Source organism: Adiantum capillus-veneris, chromosome 10, assembly GCF_014529385.1.
Source record: "Adiantum capillus-veneris isolate H3 chromosome 10, ASM1452938v2, whole genome shotgun sequence".
Taxonomy (NCBI): Eukaryota; Viridiplantae; Streptophyta; class Polypodiopsida; order Polypodiales; family Pteridaceae; genus Adiantum; species Adiantum capillus-veneris.
In genome coordinates this window covers 105,634,789-105,661,711 of record NC_140940.1, presented here as the reverse complement: position 1 = coordinate 105,661,711, position 26,923 = coordinate 105,634,789, and the positions used below count along the sequence as shown (strand labels likewise).

At 48.8% G+C, this 26,923-nt stretch overlaps 1 protein-coding gene across 2 annotated transcripts in view; it reads left to right on the top strand.

The window, feature by feature from the left end:
- Positions 1-653: 653 nt before the first annotated feature.
- LOC147449410 (ABC transporter A family member 2-like) overlaps positions 654-26,923 on the top strand; it is a 66,267-nt gene continuing 39,997 nt past the window's right edge. The window contains exons 1-2 of one of the 2 annotated variants that reach the window (XM_086521856.1): positions 654-1,579; positions 1,796-2,027. In XM_086521856.1, coding sequence (XP_086377982.1) covers positions 1,148-1,579; positions 1,796-2,027 — 664 coding nt within the window. In that variant the 5' untranslated portion in view covers positions 654-1,147. The remainder of the gene's footprint in view (positions 1,580-1,795; positions 2,028-26,923) is intronic. The other variant, XM_086521857.1, reaches the window with a different exon arrangement.

Here is a 26,923-nt window from a genome sequence, read left to right as displayed (position 1 = left end):
TGGGAGGGGGTTGCCGTTAGCAACTAGCCCCCACTAAGCCAATATTGAACCCCCCGTTTGTGTTGACTTCCCGTTCGCATGCCCACTATTACTAGCCATGCTTGCTTCACGAGCAGAGTTTGGTAACTTCACCTGTTTGGGTGGAGTTTCAAAGCTTCATCAAAGTTGACCCCCACCCCTTCATGTGAATGCTAGTTTTACTGGTGGGTTGGGGTAAAACCCCCTCGCCCGAAACGCCTCTTCGTTATTTGTATTTTTTTTGTCTCTTTTATAATTCAATAATTATCTCCAAAAAATACCATCACACCCATAATAAAACACTAGTACGGCTGCAGGCCTCCGGCCGCCTCTCTCTCTCTCTCTCTCTCTCTGCACAAGCCATGTCTCTCTCTCACTGAGCGCACTCAAGTGCCGATGACACTATCGGAGCTGAGCCGGATCATGGAGCTTGCGACGTGTGAAGGCGGGCCCTGGAATCCCTCCCTCCTTTGGCAAAAAAGATATCAAAAAGTTTCTTTGGCAAGGCCCACCAAAGTTATGCGAGTCGCGACAGCATGCCATGGCCTACATGCACACAATATGTTTAAAATTAAATAATAATAATGTATGATGTCAAGAATTCCGAACCAGAAAGAGGTTCGTGCTTTGGGGAGACGAGTCGACGCGCACCTCAAGTTTACAGCTGACTTTGGACTCTGCGCTGCACGCTCGTCGCTCTTTCTGCTCGTCCATGTATTTGCCACCTTCAACTTCCCAACTTCCAGGTCCATCTGTCTGCACAGCTTCTCTCTCTCTCTCTCTCTCTCTCTCTCTCTCTCTCTCTCTCTTACTTACACACACACACACCGATTCACCCACTTCTCTTTCGCAGCAGCTTCCGGTATAAAATCCCTTCTCATACAGGCATACCTTCTCTCTCTCTCTCTCTCTCTCTCTCTCTCTCTCTCTCTCTCACACACACACACGCAGCTCGACTCCAATCAACAGAACCCCCTCGCTGCTAAATTCTTCTTAAGACCTCAATCAATTAGCTCATTGTCATTACGCAGTACACTTCACGAGGGAGTACCCACACACAGACTCACACATTGTTGAAAATTGGATTAGAACTACTCAATTTTGCTCCTGTGTCTGCACCTTCATCCCCATGTTGCCTTCCCCAGAAGTACCCATTGCCCCAAAGACACCCTTGCCCTCTCCTAATTCGTACAACAAGCTGCATGGCTTCACGCTCTTTGCACGCCAGCTTTCGGCATTGCTTAAGAAGAATTTCTTCCTCTCGATACGCAGCAAGCGAGCAACCTTTGCGCAGCTGTTCTCCTCGCTCTTCTTCATTTTCCTCATCTTTTGCGTCGATCGAGCAGTGAATGCAAGGCGCAAAACCACCTCGGGATTCCGGAATCTGGACGATCCAGAGGCAAAGTTTGTGACACCCATCCCTGCCTGTGAGACAGGCTACTACATCAAGATTGATCCTTGCTACGACTTCATATGGAGTGGGAGTGGGGTATCCAGAGCATCAGCCATAGTAGAGAATATAAGGAACAACAATCCTGGCCGGCCCATCCCTGAATCAAAGGTTTGGCATTGTTTTTTCTTCATGCTTCTGAGCTTAGTTTACCAGTGAACATACTTGTCGTGGAGGTAATCTGAGTGGCCATAAAAGTAGCTACAATGAATCTTACTTGTTTGCAAGGTAGTGCTTATACACATTAGTAATCTTTACTGTTAAGACCTTTTCTGGATCAGTAGAAGATGTGAGGGTAGTGCTTATACACAATGATTGTCTTTACAGGTAAGACAATTTGCATCGGTAGATGCTGCGAATCAATGGCTTCTTGCAAATCCCATGCGCACAACAGGAGCTTTGCATTTTTTGGAAGAAAGATCCGGTGTGATTGCATATGGTATACAAACAAACTCTACGACAAAAAACGAACGAGGAATCTACGAGGACCCCACCTTTACATTTCAAGTCCCTCTTCAGCTAGCTGCAGAAAGAGAGATTACACGCGTTGTGACTGGAGGTAACTATGCGTCAACATGGTGCATATTCTGCATTTGTTTCTGTTTGCAAATCTAGTGGCTATCTTTTCGGTGGCAGATGGACAAATTGCTTGCATTTCTGACTGCTATTATTGTAAAGCAAACATAATTGGCACCTTACCATAGCTTATATGTGACATGCTTTTTAATTTGTGTGCTTGCATTTATCACCCCTCAATATTCTCACCTTCTCATCAGTAAGTTTGTGCTCTTTTAAAACGTACATTACCTCTGAAACTGCATCACTACAAGGGCCAATGCATCGCTTTGGGCATGGCATAAGTGATGGTAGTAGCAACGCTTTAGCAACACAAAAGCGTTGCGTATGCTTACAAAAAACGTGGATTGAATGACGCGTTACTTGTGGCATATAGGAGGAGTGCCCTATAGACCACCGAGGAGGTGCATAATGCAATGAAATGTGTCCCCGGTCAACACCAAAAATTATTGAAGATTGCGGTTCTCCCTTGGATCCGGAATCCATGCTCATATCTTTGGGCTACATAGGAGACACTGTTGATATGCTTCCACTGCACCAGTTTGATCAACATCTGGATGATCCAACATCTGCACAATATGGTTTTTACTACAATTTGGTGCGTAATGTTACAGATTATGTAGGAAACTCAATGTGCCCATAGCCAAACTAAAGAGTGTCTATGCCGTTCCGCTACCCTAGAGAAGCCTGCTGATGTATCCCATTGGCTACGAGGAGTATGTAACAATTGTGATAAAATAGCAGTGATGGTGACACGGCTGTCTGGATCGCGCTCGCTACTGCTGTGCTTCTTCGCTCCCCATCGCTAAGCCCCCCCCCCCCGCCCCCTCTCAGCGCTGCCCGTCGCTGCCTGGCCTCCCAGCTGGCTGCCTCCCGCCTGCCCTCAACCCCCGCTGCCTCCCCTCGCGCTGCCCTTGTCCGCCCGCCTTCAGCCCCTGCTGCCGCCCCCACCATCAGCCTCAGTTGCCGCCACCCGCCCTCAGCCCCACCTTTTGTGCATTGCCTACCCTCTTGCCACAGCCCGCCAAAAAAAAAAGAAAAAGAAAAATCCCCCCCCCCCCCCGCCCCCCCTCGCCTCGGCCCGTTCGTCCGCCAGTTGGGGTCCTTCCCTCGGTTACTCCTTGCAGTTCGGCACTTTCGGCAGTGCTTCAATTCCTTGGAGCAGTGTTGACGCGCCCGATTGCAGCGCCATCCTGTCGTCCCTTTCTTACGCCACAGCAGTAGACACAGATGGAGGCTCCAGCTTCGCCATAGAGGGACTCGCCAGAAGCCCCCTCGCCCAACCCCGCTGAGCCCACCATTCGACTTGCTCTCTCGCCTATAGAGCAAGCGAGCCTTGCCACAGAGGTAGAGCGATTGCAGGCGACCTCGGTCATCTGCAAGATTCTCGGCACCCGACCTAGCAGAGGAGAGCTGCGAGACCTTCTCCAGGCCCGCCTTCTCGCAGAGGTGGGCAAGATCTTGGATGTCCAGATTCTCGGACGGGGGTACTATCAGATCGAGTTCGAGACCTCCGAGATGGCTTCCAAGGTCATAGCTATGAGTCCACTGGCCATCCGAGCATCACGCGCCCACTTTCGACAGCGGCGACATGGTTTTGACCCGACTTCAGATGTTCTAGTAGAGGAGGCAGACATCCCCATCTCAGTCTGCTTTCAGGGTTTACGGAGGGAGTACCTACCACTTCTTTCCAGGATTGGCTCCGCCATCGGGACTGTCCTAGAGACACCTCGTCCAGTAGCATCAGTAGCTGCCAAGGCGGCTGGCATCCCCTCAGTTCGAGTTTTGGTTAGAGATACCCACACGCTCCCGAAGGTCATCGTTCTGCCTCGGGTGAGTGGGGGTTGGTTTAGACAGAGTGTGGAGTACTCGGGCCTCCCGAACCAGTGCACCTCAGGCCACGACCTGCACCTCAGCCTCAGCCCCAGCCTGGCAAGGCTGGGCCGCAGCCACAGTCATCGGCACAGCGCACAGATTCAGAGCCACCCCCCGAGCCTAGGGCTCCAGCGGAGGAGGGGTGGCAGCAGACCCGTGGCCGTCGACGCCAGGGGCCACAACGACAGCCTGGTACTCAAAGTGGCCCTCAGGTGCCTACTCAACAGCAGTGGGTTCCCACGAGGAACCTCTTTGGTCCTCTTGAGCAGGAGGAGTCCCCTACGCCAGTCTCCACCTCAGCTTCACCCTCGACAGCCGCTCCCCCTTCAGAGTTTCCCTCCTCCTCTTCATCCTCCCCCCCGCCCTCTGCTCCCGTCGCCTCTCCACCTCTCCCCTCTACCTCTGTCGCCCCACCCCGCTCCTCTTCTCCCCCGCTCCCCCCAGCTCCTTCTCCCCCCCCTCCTGCTCCAGTTCCACAGTCGACTCAGGAGACTGGTCCCTCGCCGGCGGCTAGGAGATCTCTTGGAAGCGCCTTTGCCACGAGTCGCTTAGCGAGAGAGGGTCAGCCCTTCTTGCGGCCCCCTCTGTAGATTCAGACATCTTCCCTTGCAGCTATCCCGCGTGGTCTGACGAGCATTGACCTCCGACGCCGCTGGGACTTCTTCAACTACGGGTTCACTCGCTTTCTCGGCGACTCCGCAGCAGACCACGAGGCAGCCTGCTTCAGGGTCCATGCTTTGTTCCTCGCCGCTAGGGGGACAGAGGCCTTGGACTCAGCAGTTGGTTTCTCCTTCCCCCTCAGTGGTAGGGCCGAGAGAGAGTGGTCCCTTGACTCAGTGTTGGGATGGTTACATACACAGGTTCTCGAGTTCTCTCATCACATGGGAGAACTTAGAGTAACAGATTTGCTGCAGACTTTGTGGCCACTGGCCAAGTTTGCGGTGACACCCCCAAACTCAGCAGGATGTAGGCACATTGTGGTGTACTTCTTTGCTGATACGCAGTGTTTGCCTTGCTATGTATACATTCATGAGGACTCCTGGACAGAGGAGGTTGCTTTACGCACTGCTCGCTTTGCTTGGGCTTGGGCTAGGCACTCACTGCAGTCTCGCCTATCTAGAGGACGCTCGTATGCAGATTACTCCCCATCCAAGCCAGCCTCGAAGATAGCCCGTCTTGCTGCTACGGCAGCATCTGTTCTCTCTCGCTCCCCATGAGGATCGTCTCGTGGAACGTGCAGGGACTAGGTGGGCCCCAGTTTCAGCGACAGCGGGGCCGATTGCGTTAGGAGCTTCAGCGTTGCCTTGTGGGAGGAGAGATTGATCTCCTTATGCTTCAGGAGCACCATCTGTGTGAGAGCCGCATTCGGAGATGTGGTCAGATTTTACGTGGACGATATGATACCTTTTGGTCAGCTGCTTTTGGACCTGGAGGCATCCAGGGTGGGGTATGTATGACTATTGCGGATTCATTGCAGCAGGCCATTGTGGACAGAGGGATTATTGTGTCAGGTAGGGCTCAGTGGATTACTATGCAGGTTCAGGGTGGCCTTGTGGGCTTTCTGAACATCTATGCGCCCAATGTGGCGAGTGCTCGTGCCGAGTTTTGGTCACAGATTGTTAAGTCTTTGCCGCAGGCTGACCATTGGTGTGTAGGAGGAGACTTCAACATGTTGGAGGACCATTCTGACAGGATTGGAGGCAGCCATGCTACTGTGCATGGAGTCGAGTTAGCAGCTTGGGAGAGGTTGTGTATGACTTTGAGGGTCTCGGATACATGGCAGCACTCTGGCTTTGTGAGGCCTCCAGCCAGTCTTGCCTTCTCTAGATCGGACCGCAGAGTGGGAGGAGTGAATCTATCGTGGATAGATCGCTTCTACACTAGTGACCACTTCAGTGACTTGGGGGGATCAGTGGGCATCCTGGTAGGGACATCCTTCTTGGACCATGCACCACTGATTCTCACAGTGGTAAACAGGCAGAGGAGTGGGAGCACGATGCTTCACATCCCAGAGTGGGTCTTGTTGGACTCAGCACTCAGAGAGAGGGTAGAGGCTCTCTGGACAGAGGGCATGGACAGCCAGGTTCTACCTGTAGACAGAGTGGCCTTAGGCCTAGCTCAGCGTATCCACTCTGTCTACAGGTTCTACCTGCAGACAGAGTGGCCTTAGGCCTAGCTCAGCTTAGCCACTTTTTTCTCCAGGAGTCTCTTGCTCGTCGGGCTGCAGCGAGAGAGGAGGAGCAGCGTCTCAAATGAGGCATTGCTTCGCTACAGAGGATGCAGGAGTAGCATCCAGACAGTCCATGGTTGGAGGAGCAGTTACAGCAGGCTCGACAGGAGCTTGCTAGCACAGAGGAGAGGCGTCATGAGTTTGCCTTTCACCGACAGGCATCTCAGTGGACTCAGGTGGGTGACAGAGTGACAGGTGCTTTTTTTGAGACAGTGGGACCTCGACACTTGCATGCCAAGGTCAATCAGTTGAGGAGACCCGATGGGTCAGTTGTTTGTGAGCCTGAGGATATGCATGCAGTTGCTACTGACTTTTACCGTGAGTTACTGTCGGCTGAGCCCCAGTCAGAGCGGCAGGATGCATACAGGGAGCAGGTTTGGGCACAGATGCCTTGTCTTGTGACTGAGGAGATGTGCCAGAGGCTAGAGATGCCACTTCAGCTTGAGGAGCTGCACACGGCTCTTAGGGTCCTCCCTCGTGGTAGCTGTCCAGGTGAGGATGGGCTGACTCCCAGCTTTTTCTTGGAGTACTGGGACCTGCTTGGCCCTGATTTGTGTAGTGTCTTTCAATACATTTTGCACACAGGAGTGATGCCTGATAGCATGAGTGAGGGCCTGATTTACCTCATTCCAAAGGAGGGTGGCTCCTTGGATGAGATTCGACAGTGGCGCCCCATCACCATCCTCAACTCAGCCTACAAAATTCTTGCCAAGGCTCTGAGTTTGAGGATTCACCCACTTTTGGAGAGCCTTATACATGGGACTCAGACAGGTTTTGTCAAGGAACGCAGTATCCTTGACAACATCTTCACTTTCTAGGAAGCTTCTGCCCTGGCACGGCTGCGTGGGGAGGACCTTGTGATTCTTCTTCTCGATTTTGAGAAGGCATACGACAGAGTTGATTGGGATTTTCTAGAGGGCACTCTACGCAGGATGGGCTTCTCAGATGCTTGGATCAGAGGGGTGTCAGCTTTGTACAGACAGGCTCACAGTCAGGTGCTTTTGGCACGAGGTAGAGGTGAGCGCTTCATGCTCACATGCTCGGTCAGACAAGGTTGTCCTCTTGCCCCCTTTCTCTTTCTGTTCTATGCGGAGGCGATGAGCAGATTCTTGGTGTCACAGCAGGTTGGTCTGAGGGGCTTAGCACTCCCTATTCGGGGAGACGAGCTACTGGACGCTGAGTTTGCCGATGACTCAGCCTTGTACTTGGAGGGCCAGGAGGCCAATCTGCAGAGATGTGAGAAAGCTTTGGAGACCTTCTGTTGTGCATCGGACGCACTGATCAACTGGAGAAAGACAGTGGCTTTCTCGGTTGGCAGTGCTCCTATGCCAGATTGGATGCCAGGAGAGGGTTTCAGGTGGATTCCCCCAGGGACTGCAATTCGGTACTTGGGTTGTCAAGTTGGTTTGGACTTGTCCCCCAAGCAGCAGATTGCTCCTCTTCTCCTGTCCATCAGGAGAAAGCTATTACATTGGAGCTCAGCACGACTTTCGCTGGCTGGTAGAGTAGTAGTTGCCAACCAGGTGTTGTTGGCAACTATGTGGTACATCACTTCTTGCTGGATCTTCTCGAGGTCTTGCATCAGCCAGGTAGAGAGGCTGATCAGGAACTTCCTTTGGTCAGGACGTGACACTCAGATTGCCCGAGCCACGGTGGCTTGGTCGGTCATCACACTTCCTTGTTCTCAGGGAGGGCTTGGGATCATTGATCCAGCATAGCAGAGCAAAGCCCTTCTTGGGAAGTTCGTAGTCAGAGGACTTCTTCCAGGAGAGGAGCCCTGGAAGGAGTTCTTGCTGCAGAGGCTTCGTGCCAGGGTGCCTCAGTCAGGAGGCCCTTGGCAACCTTCGACCATATGGATCTTTACAGAGATGCGCCGAGTTGGTTTGAGCAAGAGACTGGAGGACCGCTTCGCTGTGAGTTTGCTTCGATCTTGGGAGCTCTTACGGCGTGGCCTAGAGCAGAGACAGCCGACGTACACGGAGGAGCGCCTACGGCAGCCCCTCGTCTGGAACCCCATGGTTAGCACTCAGAGAGGCCACTTGGTTGGTAGTCGGCCTCATGTTTCTTGGGGTCCCATGGCAGCAAGTCCAACGCTCTCTCTAGGTGACTGGCTAGAGTTCACAGGTTTGTCAGAGGAGGTGCAGGGTTTCCAGCTCTACAGGGCATGAGAGGGGTGCAGAGCATGTGTCAGGACATCTCAGAGTCGGTTCCAGCTGAGTGGCTCACGCCTCTCGAGCCAGTAGCACCCCGGTGGATGGGAGCCTTCACACGACTGGAGGTTCTCATTTTAGTCAAGGCCTGCTCAGAGTCTGTCTCAGCCCTGTTCTTCGAGCTTCAGGGCGGGGGACGACTACAGCGAGTTGCAGTAGAGGCCCCGCAGGTAGCAAAGTGCTGTTTTCAGAGGATCCGAGTAGTGGGCATCAGTGGGCGGACCTGCGTCATAGACCCTGACCCAGCAGTTCTTGAGATAGGATACTCGAGGCTATGGGCTTGGAGTGTTGTCCGTTGGCACGAGTACAGTGGGATCCTGGTGAGTGGCTATGGAGGGACCCCTTCTCTTCTGTAGACCACCCAGGAGTCCCGTTCTTTCAGTATACTGTTCGACTGGGACGTCATATACTAGTAGCACAAAGAGAGGCCCTCCCCGCTGCAGCACATCATTGGCAGGAGGAGGGTCTCACAATCGAGTTCTTGGCAGACTTTTGGGAGAGGTTGTGGGACTCCAGACAGCCGAGGCGAGTCACCTTGTTTCAGTGGCTGGTCGCACACAGAGCCACAGTAGTAGGGAGCTGGCTAGTGCATAGTGGTCTCTCGGCCACATGCGCAGCTTGTGACCATTTGGTGGAGAGTCAGCGTCACTGTCTTTGGGACTGTCACTCGGCCCAGCAGGTGTGGCTACGAGTTCTTCGGCTGATGCTTGCTCTCTCCACGGCTCGACAGTACACTTGGGGGGCAACGGCTTGGTCCACCCTCACGGGCCCGGCACTTCAGTTTGAGCTATCTTCCACCAGCAGGATGATAGTGATGCAGGGGGGCGACCTACACTCCAGCCTGCTACAGAGCTTACTCCACAGGAGTGGTGCAGTGAGAGAGAGGAGTGTTGGGAGCTCATCAGTGGCCTGACACTTTGGTTCATCTGGCGGGCCCACTGTTTCCGCATCTTTGAGGCTCGCCCTATGCCACAAGCAGAGACTGTTCGTGACTTTTGGCTAGAGCTGATCCATACTCTCAGAGGACAGCTTGAGGGACTACAGGGCAGCTCTGACCGCATGCGGGAGCGCCGCAAGGCTTTCCTTCGACTCTGGCACTCTGGGCCTTTCTACACCATAGTCCAGGGGGTGCTCAGATGGCACTACTGTCCACCTGTGTGGCTCTTCCCTCCTCCCATCTCTTGATTTAGCCTCATTTTATATATGCTGTTTTTTCATTGGGAGAGTCTCCCCATCATGCTTGTTGTAGCCCTCTCTTGCAGAGGTGGTTGTAGCCCTATGGGCAGTTTTCATTAACTAATAGAAGGATCTTTTTCTCGGAAAAAAAAAAAATAGCAGTGATGGTTGTACTGAACCTAGGATGTGAGCTCGATGTGAGCCTTGAACACAGTATGTGACCCCGGAATAGCCATACAAAATGTCCCGCACGTCTTAAACCATCATGAATACCAACTTTGATAGCAAACAACATCCTAAAAGCAATGGCATAGGGACGACTCCTGCTATATAGTACATCGTTGACATGTCGGTTCATGGCTAGCACGTGCACCCCCAAGTGACAATATGGAGTCCTGCATGTGCAATCACTCACATGACGTAAGATATCTGGTGGCTAACTTCGAGGCTCCAAATGCATGACCAAAACTGCAATTGAACGTGGGGGAGAGTGGCTGCTAACACCCAGGGCCTCGAGTGGCGCAGATAATGAGGAGGGTGCTGCCCTTCAGAAGAATCGCCACCCAATGTGAAGAGTGTACTGAAAGAAGACTGGCTGCGACAGTGGTACCTCTGTCACTCCTGACGAGGATACCGACTGATAAAGCCAAACGAGTAGGTGCTTCTCCTGACAGAGCCCCCCCTTCGAGAGAATCCTCAGCATCATCAAAATCATCCTTTAAACTCACATGATTTGGGGACTATATTGGCTACTGTTTAGGCGAAGTTGGCGTAGGAATAGCAGTTGTCCGAGGTGTAGCAACTGGAGACACTGAAGGAGATAAAAGAGAAGATGGCATGGGAATGGTCCCTGGAGATGCCCTCTCTAAGGTAGCAATGAAGGTTTCATTGAACACTACATCACGAATCACTGTAGTAACCCTGGTATCTAGATCATAAAGTGGGAAACTGCTTATTCCCTTGGGAAAATAGACCCGGCACTCTACAAATGATTTCAGATACATGTCATCAGCTTGACCTTTACCAGCAGGATACAGTTTTTACTACATTTTGCAGCATCACTCTTTGAACCATGTGGAAAGCTCGTTGTGCTCACATTCTGGGCTGAGAGTCTTCTCATACATCCACCACTTTGACAGCCATTTGAACTGAATTCCAACATACTCTTCGCAGACAGTGGGATACTTCAGCAGGCTCTTCTGGGGCAGCAGAGAGTCATCGACGCTCCTTTCTTCACACATGGACGAGATTTTGAGTCCTTTTCAGTCGGGACCATGGTCAAATCACATGGCATTATGCTCCTCCCAAGTGGTTCATTATGCATTCCTCATACAGGCCACCTTGATAGCTACATAAACACTCACATTGTTATCCCTCTTTTCTACATCCTCTGGATGATAGGCCACTGAGCATCTCCAAATGTCTCTTTTGCACGCAGTATACAGCCACCTTTCCCTGCGCGCGCGCGCGAGAGAGAGAGAGAGAGAGAGAGAGAGAGAGAGAGAGAGAGAGAGAGAGAGAGAGAGAGAGAGAGAGAGAGAGAGAGAGAGAGAAATGAAATGTTGTATTAACGTCTTCAAAAGGCCAAAGTGACCTATGAGACCAGAAAAGTACAATGCGGTGTATCTGATACAAAGTCAGATTGACAAAATAAATTAAACTAGGAAAACAAAATATGAATATTGCGGAATCCTAAACTACGCTGATAGGTGTGAAAGGTGAAAGGCGTGAAATGTGTGAACCAAGCAGTACAATGAGAGAGAGAGAAATGAAATGTTATATTAACGTCTTCAAAAGGCCAGAATGACCTATGAGACCAAACTGATACAAAAGTGGTGAATCTGTTACAATGTCTGGGTACCTTAGTACTAAAGTACTAGGTGTGAAAAGTGTGAAAATAAATGTGAAAAACTAAATACAAAGTATTAAATAAACTTCTTAGGAGCATTCTGGGTGTCTGGCTAGAATGCTTCTAATCCTTTGTTGTAGTCTCCTCCGATGAAGTGTGCTTCTGCATCTCGGTCGTGGTCGTCTCGATTTCCTAAGCTCAATCGCCCTGTCGATGAGGGTGCCTTTGTTATGAATGTGGGTACTCCTTTGTGCTGGCTGCTGGCCTCTTGCTTCTCCTTCCACTCCTACTTCTCTCGATCCGAAGAAATCTGTGATCTGCCTCTGAGGCTGTAGTGCTCTCTGTCTTCTCATTAGATTATCCCTGTGCCGATGTAGTTCCTGTAGTTCCAGTAGGTACAAGCCTAAGCATCTTTGATCTTGGTATTGCATGACTCTATCAAGAGGTCCAAAGCCTTCTTTAAATAGGCAATGGAAGCGCCCACGTATCTCATAGTATACGGTGCAGTGGCATATGTAGTGTAATTGTGTCTCCAACTCCATTCCGCATAACTTGCAAATTCAGCTCTCAGGTGGGATTCCCCTAAATCTGCCAAATTCAATTTCCAACTGGTGTGAGGATGTACGAATCTGACCAATAGCACATCTCAAACCATGAGACAGGTGGGTATCCATGTAGCTCGAGCGAATCACAAATCCATCTTCAGATAGCTGTAGGAAGTTTTCTTTGTAGTCGGCCATCTTCGTGCCCAATTCTTGTGTAGGGTCTACCCATGTCCTCTTAGTATCCAACTGTATAAGATCTTGACGAATGATTTTATTAATCTCCGTTCGTGTAATTGCCAGTGATGGAGCCTCAAGAGAGTATTGGAAGGGGGGTAATCTTTCCATACTGAACCCGTGTCTTTGAAACCATGAGGACAGTTGCTCATACCAGCATGATGTATCCCCTTTCATTGCTAATTGTCGAGAGGATTCGAGGGCCAGTCTAGTATATCGGCAATTATTTGTATCCCACAAACCATGTATAAAGGACACTGATCTGGTAAGAGCTTCAATTTCTATCGGAGGGGCAGCTAGTTCCGCTTGGGTAATCGCATGTGTTACAGAGGCCTTGGCTCTAATCATTCGGGAAATCATAGATACCAAAGGTCTCTCCATTGACTTCCAATTATCCTAATCCACAGATGGTCCCCAAATCTGGACCCCATAAAGCATAGGCGAAGCCACCACAGTATCAAAGAGCCAAAGTTTTGTTTGTGGTTCTTGAAACTGCACTTGTGAACACATCCTCTCCAACCCTCCCAAGGCCGCAGAGGCTCTAGACAATCTAGCATCCGCTGCTTTCTTAAGAGTAAACTTCGGTCCTGCAAATACCACCCCAAGGTATGTGGATGCATCTGTGTACTCTACTGTATCCTGGCCATATGCAAATGTAGGTACCAATCTCCTAACCCACTGCGGTGTGGTGTTAAACACCATAACTTTGGTTTTACCCAAGTTTACCAATAGTCCACTGTCCTCCGCGAATTTATGTAATGCATCTAGCTGCCTCTGCATTTCATCTGGTGATTCTACTATCAATACAATATCATCTGCATACAACAACAAAGGGATCCATGACCGTGCAAGTTGAGCACCTCTGTCACCCTCTCTATCAATGTAATCTGATACCTCATCTATGTACATACCAAATAAAGTAGGGGACAGTGGGCATCCCTGCTTTACTCCAACGGTGGAATGAACAATGTCGGAATCCCCTTCTGGAGTACGTACATACCCCGTTACTGACCCATATAAGGCCATGATCCCCCAAATAATCTCTTTGGGGACCCCTAACTCTTGCATCCTGCGCATCAATCTGGCCCTTGGTACTTTATCAAAAGCTTTCCGAAAATCCACAAAGCAACAATACATCCTTCTCCCGTTTGCTCTGCCTTCCTCAATAATATGGCTCTGAGCGTAAGAATATGATTTAAAGTGGAATAACCCCTTCTGAATCCAGCTTGTCCTGTTGCCCTTATGCCCTCATTCTCTGCCCATCTACTCAATTTTTGTTCAAGAATGGATGCGTACAGTCGGGTCAATGTGTGACCTACCATAATGGTACGGTAGTTCCCGGGTATCATAGGATCCCCTGACTTGAAAATAGGTACGATAGTAGATAATTTCCAAGATTCAGGTAATCCTTCACACATGACCCAATTAAACAGACGAGCAAGGACTTCTGAAAGTAGATCCCTGGCATGGATCAGATGTTCTGCTACTAAACCATCATGATCATATGCTCTTCTTGTCTTCATCTTATCAATGGCTTTTTTCACCATTTCCGTAGTAAAGAAAGTACTAGTAACAGGGCATGGCTCTAGCGGATCTGGTAGTGGAGGTTGTCTAGATACCATATATAATGATGTTACATATTGACCCCAAATCTCAGGAGAAGTAATCGTCGGAGGCGGTGAGTGCTCGTGAAATAAGCGCCAGGCCTCATCTGAGTCTTGACTCAAGAAGAGCTGATATAAATCCTTCTCCAGATTGGCTAAAAATGCGTTTTTCTTGCGACGTACTATACGCCGAAGAGCAATCCGAGACTGCTTATATGTGATGATCCCAAGTGTAAGCTCTTTCTGAACCTGGGTTCTCGTCTCTCTGCATTCCTCGCCATACCAACTGTTTTGAGGCATGTTCCCAGATCCTCTCTTCTGATCAGGTTGAGTATGTGGGTATGCCTCTTGTGCTCTCCATGTAGTATCTCTGCTAACTGAGAAGCAATCTCCTCTACAGTATATACTGGCTCGGCTGCCCACATCCTATTATAGATCTTTTCCACATAGACTGAATCAGTCTCTGGCGTGAAAGTATATCTTGTGTGTGTCTTCTTCCTTTGTACTTGAGAGGCATTTGTATTGGAAGGAGATTGATAAGGTCTAGAGAGCACGATCCACTGCAATCCCCACCGGTCTGGGTCCCACCTTAAAGTCCTCGATACTAGAAATAAATCTTGGTGAAGTCATGACATAATCCACTGTACTGGCCCCATGCCTGTGCGGGAAGCATGTGAATCCCCCAGATAACGGGAAATTCTCTAGACCATTAAGTATGGCCAAACCATGTATAGTTTCCATCTCCATGAGATGTCTCCCATATTCAGTGTTCTTTATCCTGTGAGTTTCTAGTTAGCCCCCTCTGTGATAAATCCACTTCTCTTAGCATTTCCCATAGAATACTGCTTGAGAGTTGGCCGTTCTGGCATTAAAGTCTCCTAAGAGAACGATGTCTCCATCTCTAGAAAACTCCCATATGTCATTATTCAATATGGAGAATGGGGACTGTCCTTTAGGTGAGGAGTGGACTGAGGTACTTGGAGGGAAGTAGCATATAGCGATATATAGAAATCTACCTGTCTCGGCTCTCATTCTCACCCACATATACCTTGCTTGCTCATCTTTCCTGATAATCTGTAGTAGTGGTTTCAGCTCCTCTTTAAATAAGACTTCTACTCGTCCTGAACCCGGGCTACTCCGTAGAGATCTCTTGTCTGGTCGACCAGCTGTTTCCCATAAATAACCCTTCACATGTGGCATACGCTGTCCCGGTATCTGGTGTGTCTCTGAGTAGAAAACTATGTCTCTGTCCCTAAAGCTGTCTTCAAAGGCACCTACATCTAGCCTATATGATCCATTACAATTCCACGCCGCTATCCGGAGAGTCACCCCATATGTCTCACACCGTCATGCTGAGCGCTTTTCTAGAACCACTACTTTCCCTCCTCTATAAAAGGTGATTTTCCCCTTTTCTCTTGCTGCCCTGATCTCTGGCATCAACTCTTGCATGTGTGCCACTTGTGCCAATGTAAGGTCATCTCTGAGGAAAATACCGGTTTTCTTAAGAGTTGACCTCTTCTTTAGAAATTCTTTCCTTATTTCTATATTCGGGAAGCGGAGAATAAGTGCCCTATCCTTTACGTTTCCCTTCTCATCGATTCCTTTCTTGCCCACTCTCCATGCACTTGTGTGAGTAGGCTCTGTGATGCCCATGCTCTTCCTCAATGGTCATATTAAATAATGGTAGAAGTAGGTGTGGTCTCGAGCATGTGGGCCTTCCCTTTCTTCGCATCCTCAATCCATTTCTCTGCTTCATCAACCTTTTCTTGTGTCTTAAAAAGACGTTCCGCCCATGAAGATGCCGTTTTCGATTTCTGTTCATCTCCTTCCCGTAGAGCTTTCATCTGATCCTTCATGTCCTCGAGCTCCTTCAGCACTGAAGGTTGGTGGTCTCCCTTCTCCTTAGTTGCAGATTTGCAAGCCGCCAATTCTCCTTTTAGCTCCTCGATTATTGCATCTTTTTCCCCCATGTGCTTTTCCATATTTGTTCTCCATGCTTCAAAACTTGCTACTGCCTCATCGAGTTTCTTTTGCATAACGCATTCTGTTACATTTACTTCGGCCTTGATTAGGTTTCGTAATTCCGTTTCAAGATCTGAATCTCCTCATTCTGTATCCCCTGGATCTCTCTCCTTAGAGAGAGAGAGAGAAAGAGAGAGAGAGAGAGAGAGAGAGAGAGAGAGAGAGAGAGAGAGAAATGAAATGAAATGAAATGTTATATTAACGTCTTCAAAAGGCCAGAGTGACCTATGAGACCAAATTGATACAAAAGTGGTGAGTCTGTTACAATGTCTGAAAAGTGTGAAAATGTGAAAATAAATGCGAAAAACTAAATACAAAGTATTAGATAAACTTCTTAGGAGCATTCTGGGTGGCTGGCTAGAATGCTTCTAATCCTTTGTTGTAGTCTCCTCCGGTGAAGTGTGCTTCTACATCTCGGTCGTGGTCGTCTCGATTTCCTAAGCTCAATCGCCCTGTCAATGAGGGTGCCTTTGGTATGAATGTGGGTACTCCTTTGTGCTCGTTGCTGGCCTCTCGCTTCTCCTTCCATTCCTGCTTCTCTCGATCCGAAGAAATCTGTGATCTACCTCTGAGGCTGTAGTGCTCTTTGTCTTCTCATTAGATTATCCCTGTGCCGATGTAGTTCCAGTAGGTACAGGCCTAAGCACCTTTGATCTTGGTATTGCATGACTCTATCTAGAGGTCCAAAGTCTTCTTTAAACAGGCAATGGAAACGCCCACGTATCTCATAGTATACGGTGCAGTGGCATATGTAGTGTAATTCTGTCTCCGGCTCCATTCCGCATAACTTGCAAATTCTGCTCTTAGGTGGGATTCCCCTAAATCTGCCAAATTCAATTTCCAACTGGTGTGAGGATGTACAAATCTGACCAATAGCACATCTCAAACCATGAGACAGGTGGGTATCCATGTAGCTCGGGCGAATCCCAAAGCCATCTTCAGATAGCTGTAGGATGTTTTCTTTGTAGTCGGCCATCTTCGTGCCCAATTCTTGTGTAGGGTCTACCCATGTCCTCTTAGTGTCCAACTGTATAAGATCCTGGCGGATGATTTTATTAATCTCCATTCGTGTGATTGCCAGTGATGGAGCCTCAAGAGAGTATTGGAAGGGGGGTAATCTTTCCATACTGAACCCGTGTCTGTGAAACCACGAGGACAGTTGCACATACCAGCATGATGTATCTCCTTTCATTGCTAATTGTCGAGAGGATTCGAGGGCCAATCTAGTATATCGGCAATTATTTGTATCCCATAAACCATGTATAAAGGACACTAATCTGGTAAGAGCTTCAATTTCTATTGGAGGGGCAGCTAGTTCCGCTCGGCTAATGGCGTGTGGTACGGAGGCCTTGGCTCTAATCATTCGGGAAATCATAGATACCAAAGGTCTCTCCATTGACTTCCAATTATCCTGATCCACAGATGGTCCCCAAATCTGGACCCCATACAACACAGAGAGAGAGAGAGAGAGAGAGAGAGAGAGAGAGAGAGAGAGAAATAAAATGAAATGTTATATTAACGTCTTCAAGAGGCCAAAGTGACCTATGAGACCAAAAGTTATTGAAAAGAACTGACTGAAACGAAATAGGTGGGGAGGGGGGATGCGGTGAGGGCTGATATAATGGGTTAGCTAGATACAAAGCAGAAACAAAGATGAATCAAATGAGATACAAATCATCAGATGAGTTCCCTCATCCGCCGCTGCGGAATCTCATCAACATCCTCCATGGTCAATACTCTGACTGGTCGTCCCGCATGTCGAGCTAGGATGGTCTGGATCCTATGCTGCCACCTCCGTCGATGATGTGAGGCTCCCCATGGTCGTGGGCGCCTGGATCTGCCTAGCTCAATGGCTCGATCGATCCCCGTACCTTTGGTGTGGGTGGGATCTGAGATCTACTGTGATAACTGCTCCTCTGGCTGTTCCCTGGCTTGTGCAAAGAAGTCTGTGATCTGTCTCTGAGATTGGCTCTCTCGTGATGTCCTCAACAAGCACTCTCTATGTTTGCGCAGCTCTAGTAGAAACAATCCAAGACATCTCTGATCTTCGTATCTCATGACTCTAAAAAAATGGTCCAAAACCCTCTCTAAACACACACACACACACACACAAATGAAATGAAATGTTATATTAAACGTCTTCAAAAGGCCAAAATGACCTATGAGATACAATCCTTGTGGATCTAATCCAATGTCTCGGTACAAAATAAAATGAAGTGAAGTGAAGACTAAAACTAAAAGACTCATATTGTCAGCTTGAAAATCATCATCATCCATGCTCGAGGATGCCCAGCATCGGGCGTTGTCTGAGAAAGTATTGCATTGGTTGCTAAAGAGCTTCGTCAATGTCCGCCTCTGTAAATAATCGTATCGTGCTAGAATAGTCATGATTCTTTGGTGGAGACTCCGTCGATGTCGTGGTCGCGCCCGTAGACGTGGGTGTCTAGCTCTCCCAAGCTCAGTGGCTCTGTCCACTTATATACCTCTAGTAGAAGTGGGCTCTGAAGTCTGTTGCAAAGCATGCTCATCGGGCTGCTGAGTCCCTGCTCTAAAGCAGTCAGTGATCTCTCTCTATGAATGTTTCCCACTACTTGGTCTCCTCAAGAGACTTTCCTTGTGTCTACGCAGCTCTAGCAAAAACAACCCGAGGCATCTTTGATCGTGATATCTCATGACTCTAGCCAACGGTCCAAAGCCCTCTCTAAATAGATAGTGAAAGGCGCCCTCAAATCTCATAGTATACCAGACAATGACAGATGTGATGTAACTCTGTTTCTGGCTCTATATGACATAACTGGCATATCCTGGCTTCTGCTGGTACTCTCCTAAATATGCCAATCTCAATCTCTAGCTGATGCCATGATGTGCACATCTGACCAATAGCACATCGTATCCCATAGGATAAATAAGTGTCCATATAGGCCGGTCTGATCACATATCCATCCTCTGTTAGTTGGAGGAGATGCTCTCTATAGAAAGCCATCTTCGTGCCCAACTCTTGTACCGGCTGTATCCATGTTCTTCTGGTATCTAGTTGAATCAAATCCTGACGTATAAGTCTAGTGGTCTCCATCTGTGTGAGAGAAAGGGAGGGTGCATCCAAGGAGTACTGTAATGGAGGCAGTCTATCCATGTTGAGCCGTGTGACTGAAACCATGATGTTATCTGCCCATACCAACTGGCTGTGTCCCCTTGTAGCGCTAGCTGTCGGGATGACTTAAGTGCTAGCCGAGCGTATCTGTCTTTGGAAAGGTCCCATAAATTATGCATGAAGGAAACTGATTTAGTAAGGGCCTCAACTACGAGAGGAGGGGCAGCTAGCTCAGCCCGAATAATTTCATGTGGAACTGAGGCCTTAGCCCGAATCATCCGAGAGATCATAAAAACTAGAGGCCTCTCCATACATCTCCATCCATCCGTGCTACCAGATCTTCCCTGGTGGTCCATTGAGGGCCCCCAAATCTAAACCCCATAGAGCATAGTTGGAGCCACTAGAGTGTCAAAAAGCTACAGCTTTGTTCGAGGTTCTTGAAACTGAACTTGTGAGCACATGTTCCAAGGCTGCATAAGCTCTCATCAATCTAGTCTCTGCTGAAAAGACTCTAGAAAGTTTCTCTACTCTTACAGAACATGGCGATAGTGTGCTCTCTCGAAACCTCCGCCTAAATGTCTCTTTCGATTTAGGCGGGGTTTCATAAATGTTATCCCCGATATCGACTAGTTGATCCATCCCCAAGCACCCGAAAAATTCCTTGTGCTGGGATCACCTTGGGCCTATGAAGAGAGAGAGTGGCAACCTGCTGCTGTGTGCCGCCTTCGATAGCGCGCAAAAATCTATTTGAGAGAGAGAAATGTGTGTGTGTGTGTGTGTGTGAGAGAGAGAGAGATAGAGAGAGATATGATATGATATGATATGATATATTAACGTCTTCAAAAGGCCAAAATGACCTATGAGACCAGCTGATACAAAGTGGTGAAACTAGTACAATGTCTGAATACAAAAGTACAAAGGTACTGAATGCAAAAAGTAAAAGTGAGAAGTGAGTAGTGACATTGAAAATGAAGTGTAGAGTAAGTTCTCAATGACACTCTGGATGTCGTGCTAGGATGTCCCTGATCCTCTGCTGAAGTCTCCGTCGATGGAGTGTGCTCTTGTGTCTCGGTCGTGGTCGCCTCGATCTCCCAAGCTCAATCGCCCTGTCAATGAGGGTGCCTCTGGTATGCACGCGGGCACAACTTTGCGCTGGTGGCTTCTCTCCTGGCTTTCCCGATCCAAAGAAATCTGTGATCGGTCTCTGTGACTGTCGTGTCCCATGTTTCCTCAACAGACTATCCCTATGCCGTTGTAGCTCAAGTAGATATAAGCCAAGGCATCTCTGATCCTCATACTTCATGACTCTATCTAGGGGTCCAAAGCCCTCCTTGAATAAGCAATGGAAGCGCCCTCGTATCTCATAATATACAGTGCAATGGCATATGTAATGTAACTCTGTCTCTGGCTCTGTACCGCATAATTTACATATCATGCTCTCCGGTGGTATCCCTCTGAATCTGCCCGTCTCAATCTCCAAATGGTGCGAGGATGTGCGGATCTGACCTATAGCGCATCGCAAACTATGAGACAGATGAGTGTCCATGTAGCTCGGACGAATCACAAACCCATCTCCCGAGAGTTGGAGAAGATGCTCCTTGTAGAAAGCCATCTTCGTGCCCAACTCCTGCACTGGCTCTACCCATGTCCTCCTGGTGTCCAACTGTATAAGATCCTGACGAATAAGTCTAGTGATCTCCGTCCGTGTGACTGGTAGTGAAGGTGCATCCAGGGAATACTGAAAAGGAGACAGTCTATCTAGGCTGAAACCATGCTGCTGAAACCAAGAGGTCATCTGCGCATACCAACATGATGTGTCTCCCTGTGTCGCTAATTGTCTAGAAGACTCCAAAGCCAATCTAGCGTATCTGCCTCCACGTGTATCCCATAGGCTGTGCAAAAAGGACACGGATATGGTAATAGCCTCAATCTCTATAGGAGGGGCTGCTAGCTCCGCTCGAATAATCGCATGTGGTACGGAGGACTTGGCTCTAATCATCCGAGAGATCATAGATACCAAGGGCCTCTCCATGTTCCTCCATCTGTCATGATCTGCATATGCTTTAGACAGTCTAGTCTCTGCTGCTCTCCTCGGAGCAAACCTCGGTCCCAAGAATACCACCCAAGATATGTATATGCATCTGTGTATTCCACAGTGTCCTGACCATATACGAGCGTAGGTACCGATCTCCTGACCCACTGCGGAGTAGTGTTAAACACCATAACCTTGGTTTTACCAAGGTTCACAGACAATCTACTATCCTCCGCAAAGCTGTGTAATGCATCCAACTGTCTCTGCATGCCCTCTAGTGACTCTGATATCAACACAATATCATCAGCATATAGTAACAAGGGGATCCATGTCCCTGCTAGCTGAGCACCTCTGTCGCCTTCTCTGTCAATGTAGTCAGAAACCTCATCTACATACATACCAAATAGTGTAGGGGATAGAGGACACCCCTGCTTCACACCAATAGTGGAATGCACAATGTCAGAAATCCCCTCAGGAGTGCGTACGTGGCCAATCACTGAGCCGTATAAAGCCATGATCCCCCAAATGATCTCTGTGGGCACTCTCAACTCCTGTAACCTGCGCATCAATCTGGCTCTCGGTACTGTGTCGAATGCTTTGCGGAAATCCACAAAGCAACAATACATCCGTCTCCCATGTGCCCTACCCTCCTCAATAATGGCTCTGAGTGTAAGAATATGGTCCAAGGTGGAGAAACCCCTCCTAAATCCAGCGTGTCCTGCTGCTCGTATGCCCTCATTTTCTGTCCATTTACTCAGTTGCTGCTCCAGGATGGACGCATACAACCGTGCTAATGTGTGCCCTACCATAATAGTACGGTAATTCCTTGGTACCTTGGGATCCCCTACTTTAAAGAGAGGTACAATAGTAGATAAACTCCAATGCCTGGGCAGTCCCTCACACATGACCCGGTTAAACAACCACGCAAGAACCTCTGACAATAAATCTCTAGCATGTATCAAGTGCTCTGCCACCAAACCATCATGATCATATGCTCTCCTAGTCTTCATCCTGTCAATGGCCTTCTTCACCATCTCAGTGGTAAAGAAGGTACTGGTGTCTGGGCATGGCTCTGGGGGGTCTGGTAGAGAGAGAGAGAGAGAGAGAGAGAGAGAGAGAGAGAGAGAGAGATGAAATGAAATGTTATATTAACGTCTTCGAAAGGGCAAAATGACCTATGAGACCAAAAAGTTACAATTGGTGAATCTGATATCATCTCTGAGTACGGAAAGTACAAAGAACTAACACTAGAAACATTACGGAAATGAATCTGAAGCTGATTCGGAATTTTGATTGAGGGGTGGGAGGGGGTTGTTGGTGGGTTCAAATGAAATCTCTCATCGGTCGCTGTCAAATCTCATCCACATCCTCCATGGTCAGTACTCTGGTTGGGCGTCTTGCATGTCGAGCTAGACTAATCTGTATCTTCTGCTGTAGCCTTCGTTGATGGTGGGAGACCCCTCGAAGTCATGGGCGTCTGGATCTGCCTAGCTCCATGGTTCAGTCAATCAACGTACCTCTAGTGTGGGTGGGCTCTGAGATCTGCTGTGGTGACTGTTCCTCTGCCTCTCCCCTGGCTTGTGTAAAAAAATTTGTGATTCATCTCTGAGACTGTCTCTCCCCTGATGTCCTCAGCAAGCTCTCCTTGAGTCTGTGTAGCTCTAGCAGGAACAATACGAGACATCTCTGATCCTCGTATCTCATGACTCTAGAAAATGGTCCGAAGCCCTCTCTGAACAGACAGTGGAAGCGGCCGCATATCTCATAGTACGCCAGGCAATGACATGTGTAGTGCAGCTCTTTCTCTGGTTCTAAGTGACATAGGTGACATATCCTGACCCCTGCTAGCACCCCTCGAAATCGGCCAATCTTGATTTGGAGCTGATGTGAGGATGTGCGTATTTGCCCAGTAGCGCATCGTATCCCATGAGATAAGTGTGTATCCATGTATGTAGGCCTAGTCACAAAACCGTCCTCCGTGAGTTGGAGAAGATGCTCTTTGTGAAAGGCCATCTTCATTCCCAACTCGTGTGTCGGCTGCATCCATGTGCTCTTGGTATCTAGCTGAATCAGATCCCGGTGTATGAGTCTGGTGGTCTCTGTCCATGTGAGAGACAGGGAGGGTGCATCTAGGGAGTATTGAAACAGAGGCAATCTATCCATGCTGAAACCATGTGACTGAAACCATGCTGTCATTTGTCCATACCAACATGATGTATCTCCTTGTAGCGCTAGTTGTCGAGATGACTTCAGGGCAAGCAGAGCATATCTGTCCCTGGGGAGATCTCATAAACTGTTGGTAAAGGATACTGATCTAGTCAATGCCTCCACCAGGAGGGGGGGGGGGGGGGGGGGGCTAGCTCGGTTTGGATAATCTCATGCGGCACTGAGGCCTTAGCCCGAATCATCGGAGCGATCTCCTTGTAGCGCTAGTTGTCGAGATGACTCCAGGGCAAGCAGAGCATATCTGTCCCTGGGGAGATCTCATAAACTGTTGGTAAAGGATATTGATCTAGTCAATGCCTCCACCAGGAGGGCGGGGGGGGGGGGGGGGGGGGGGGGGGGGGGGGGGGGCTAGCTCGGCTTGGATAATCTCATGCGGCACTAAGGCCTTAGCCCGAATCATCGGAGCGATCATAGAGACCAGAGGCCTATCCATACATCTCCATCCATCTGTGTTGCCAGATCTTCCATGATGGTCTACTGAGGGTCCCCATACCTGAACTCCGTAGAACATAGCTGAGGTCACTAGAGTGTCGAAAAGCCATAGCTTTGTTCGCGGTTCCTGAAACTAAGCGTGCAAACACATCCTCTCTAGTCCTCCCAAGGCTGCATATGCTCTCGTCAGTCTAGTCTCTGACACTCTCCTCAGTGAAAACACCGGTCCACCGAAAACTACCCCAAGATAGGTATATGCATCTGTGTACTCCACAGTCTCCTGGCCATACGTAAATGTGGGTGCTGACCTTCTGACCCACTGCGGTGTGGTGTTGAACACCATAACCTTGGTTTTCCCAAGGTTGACAGACAATCCACTGTCATGAGCAAATGTATGAAAAGTATCTAAATGACGTTGCATCCCCTCTGGAGAGTCAGAAATCAACACAATATCATCAACATATAACAATAGAACCCATGTCTCTGCTAGCTGAGCCCCTCTGTCTCCCTGACGCTCTACATAGTCTGAAAACTCATCCACATACATCTCAAAAAGAGTCAGAGATAGGGGGCATCCCTGCTTCACTCCAATAGTGGAGTGGACCATGTCAGACATTCCCTCAGTAGTGCGTACCCGCCCCACCACTGTCCTGTATAAAGCTAGAATACCCCATATCAGCTCTATAGGCACACCCATGTCCTGTAGTTTGCGTATAAGTCTGGCTCTCGGCATTGTGTCAAAGGCTTCGCAGAAATCCACAAAGCTACAGTCTACCCTCCTCAATAATAGCTCTGAGTGTTAGAATCTGGTCAAGAGTGGAGAAACCTCTCCTGAATCCTGCTTGCCCTGGTGCTCGTATGCCCTCTCGCTCTGCCCATCTACTCAGCTCCTTCTCAAGAATGGATGCATACAGCCTAGCCAATGTGTGACCAACCATGATGGTGCGATAATTCTCGGGAATCATGGGATCTCCAGACTTGAAAATAGGCACAATCGTAGACATACTCCAAGTCTCAGGAAAGCCTTCATACATGGCTCGATTAAACATCATAGCAAGAAGCTCTGCAAGCGTGTCTCTGGCATGGATGAAGTACTCTGCTACCAAACCATCATGATCATGTGCTCTCCTTGTCTTCATCCTGTCAATGGCTTTCCTTACCCTCTCGACAGTAAAGAAAGTACATGTCTCCGGGCATGTCTCTAGTGGGTCCGGCAAAGGTGGTTGCCATGATGCTGTGTAGACTCTAGAGGGATGTGGCATATTCCCCCCACGTCTCTGTGGAGGTGACCGCTGGTGGTGGTGAATGCTCGTGGAATAGCCTTCATGCTTCGCCTGAGTCTTGAATAGCTGATACAGATCCCGCTCTAGCTGAGATAGATAAGCCCTTTTCTTTCGTCGCACTAGGCAGCGAAAGATAATCCGTGACTGTTTATGTGTGGTAATACCCATGAGCACTTTCCTCTGTAATTTGATCCTCGTCTCTCTATACTCCTCATCATACCAACTGTTCTGGGGCATGCTCCCAGACCGTCTCCGTGTAGGCTGACTGTGGGGGTATGTCTCTGATGATGCATCATGGAGTGTCTCTGTCAATAGCTAGTGGCCGTCCAGGCTCTTGAGTGCATAGCTGCCTGTATATCTGTATACACAGAATCCGTCTCCCTCATGAAGGTATACCAAGTGTGCGTGGGGACCTCTCCTAATGGAGCTGTGCTAAACTGAAACGTCAGGGTGAAAGATAGGATAGCATGATCAACTGCCACTCCAATTGGCCTAGTGTCCACCATGAAGTCTTGAAAGAATGGAATGAGACCTAGCTGGGCCATTACACAATCCACTGTACTAGCACCATGTCGGTGTGGAAAGCAAGTAAAACCTCCAGCTGTTGAGAATCTTTGTAGGCCATTTAAAATGGCCAATCTATGTGCAGTTCCCATATCTATCAAGTATCTGCCATACTCAGTGTACTCATCTTGTGATAGTCTGGATAGGCCCATCTCTGGAACGTCCAGCTCCCTAAGCATCCCCTCGGAAGTATCATAAAATATTGTCTGGTGATTGGAAGTCCTAGCATTAAAGTCCCCTAGTATGATAATGTCACCATCCTTAGAAAACTCCCATATGTCATCATCCAAAATAACAAAGGGGGACTGCCCTCTAGGTGATGCATATACTGACGTACTAGGAGGAAAGTAACAAATAGCAATGTAGAGGTATCTGCCCGTCTCTGCCCTGAGCCTCACCCACATGTACCTAGCCTGTTCATCCTTGCGTGCTATATATATCAATGGCTGCAACTCCTCCCTAAATAGAACTGCCACTCCCCCTGAACCCCATCCTCAATGCTCCGATCTTTTCTCGTGTCTGCAGGTTGTCTCCCATCTATATCCGCTCACCTGTGGCATGGATTTCCAAGGGGCTTGATGCGTCTCAGAGTAGAAAATGATACCTCTCCCTGTGAAACTATCCTCAAAGGCACCTACATAAAGGCGGAGTGACCCATTTCAATTCCAGGTTGCCATCTTTAGTGTGGTCCCATAGGTCTCGCACCGTCATGCGGAGCGTCGCTCCAATATCACCACCCTTCCATCCCTATAAAAAGCAATCTTCCCTTTCTCCCTTGCTGCTCTAATTTCCAGCATTACTTCTTGCATATGAGCAATCTGCGAGAGGGTGAGGTCATCTCCAAGAAAGATGCCAGTCTTCTTTAGAGTCGGTCTCTTCTTCAAGAAGTCGTCCTTTGCTTCCATGAAAGGGAAACGGACGATGAGTGTCCTTTCTTTCAAGGTTTCTCCATTGCTCCCACTTTTCTTATTGCCCACTCTCCAGGCCCTCGTATGCGTCTGCTCGTTAACCCCCACCAGTCATGAGTTCTTTCACCTCTTCATCCACATTATCTTGGTCTCTAAGGCCACATATCCTTACGTGTAAGGCCCGCACACGTCTCCTTTGCTCCTCTCCTAGTGTCAAGTTAATGATGGTTGGTGTGGGGGTGGGGGTTATTTCCTTGCCCTTTCCTTTCTTGACAATCTCGATCCATTTTTCGGCATTTTCTGCTTTTTGTTGGCTCTTTGTGATGACGTCTACCCACGAGGTCGTCATTTCTTTTTGTTGCTCCCCACCTTCTTTGATGGCCCGCACTTGTTCTTTAATTGTGTTAAGCTCTTCAATTACTGAGGGTTGAAGCTCTCCCTCTTCGAGGACGTTCTGCGATCGCACCTCTGCAAGCTCTTTCTTGACTAGTGCGATTTCCTCATCTTGGGCCTTCACACGATCCTCAAGTGTATGTATCGTGCTTTCCTGTGCCGCCACGCGCTCGTTGAGTGCGTTAATTTACCTAGGATGTGGCGA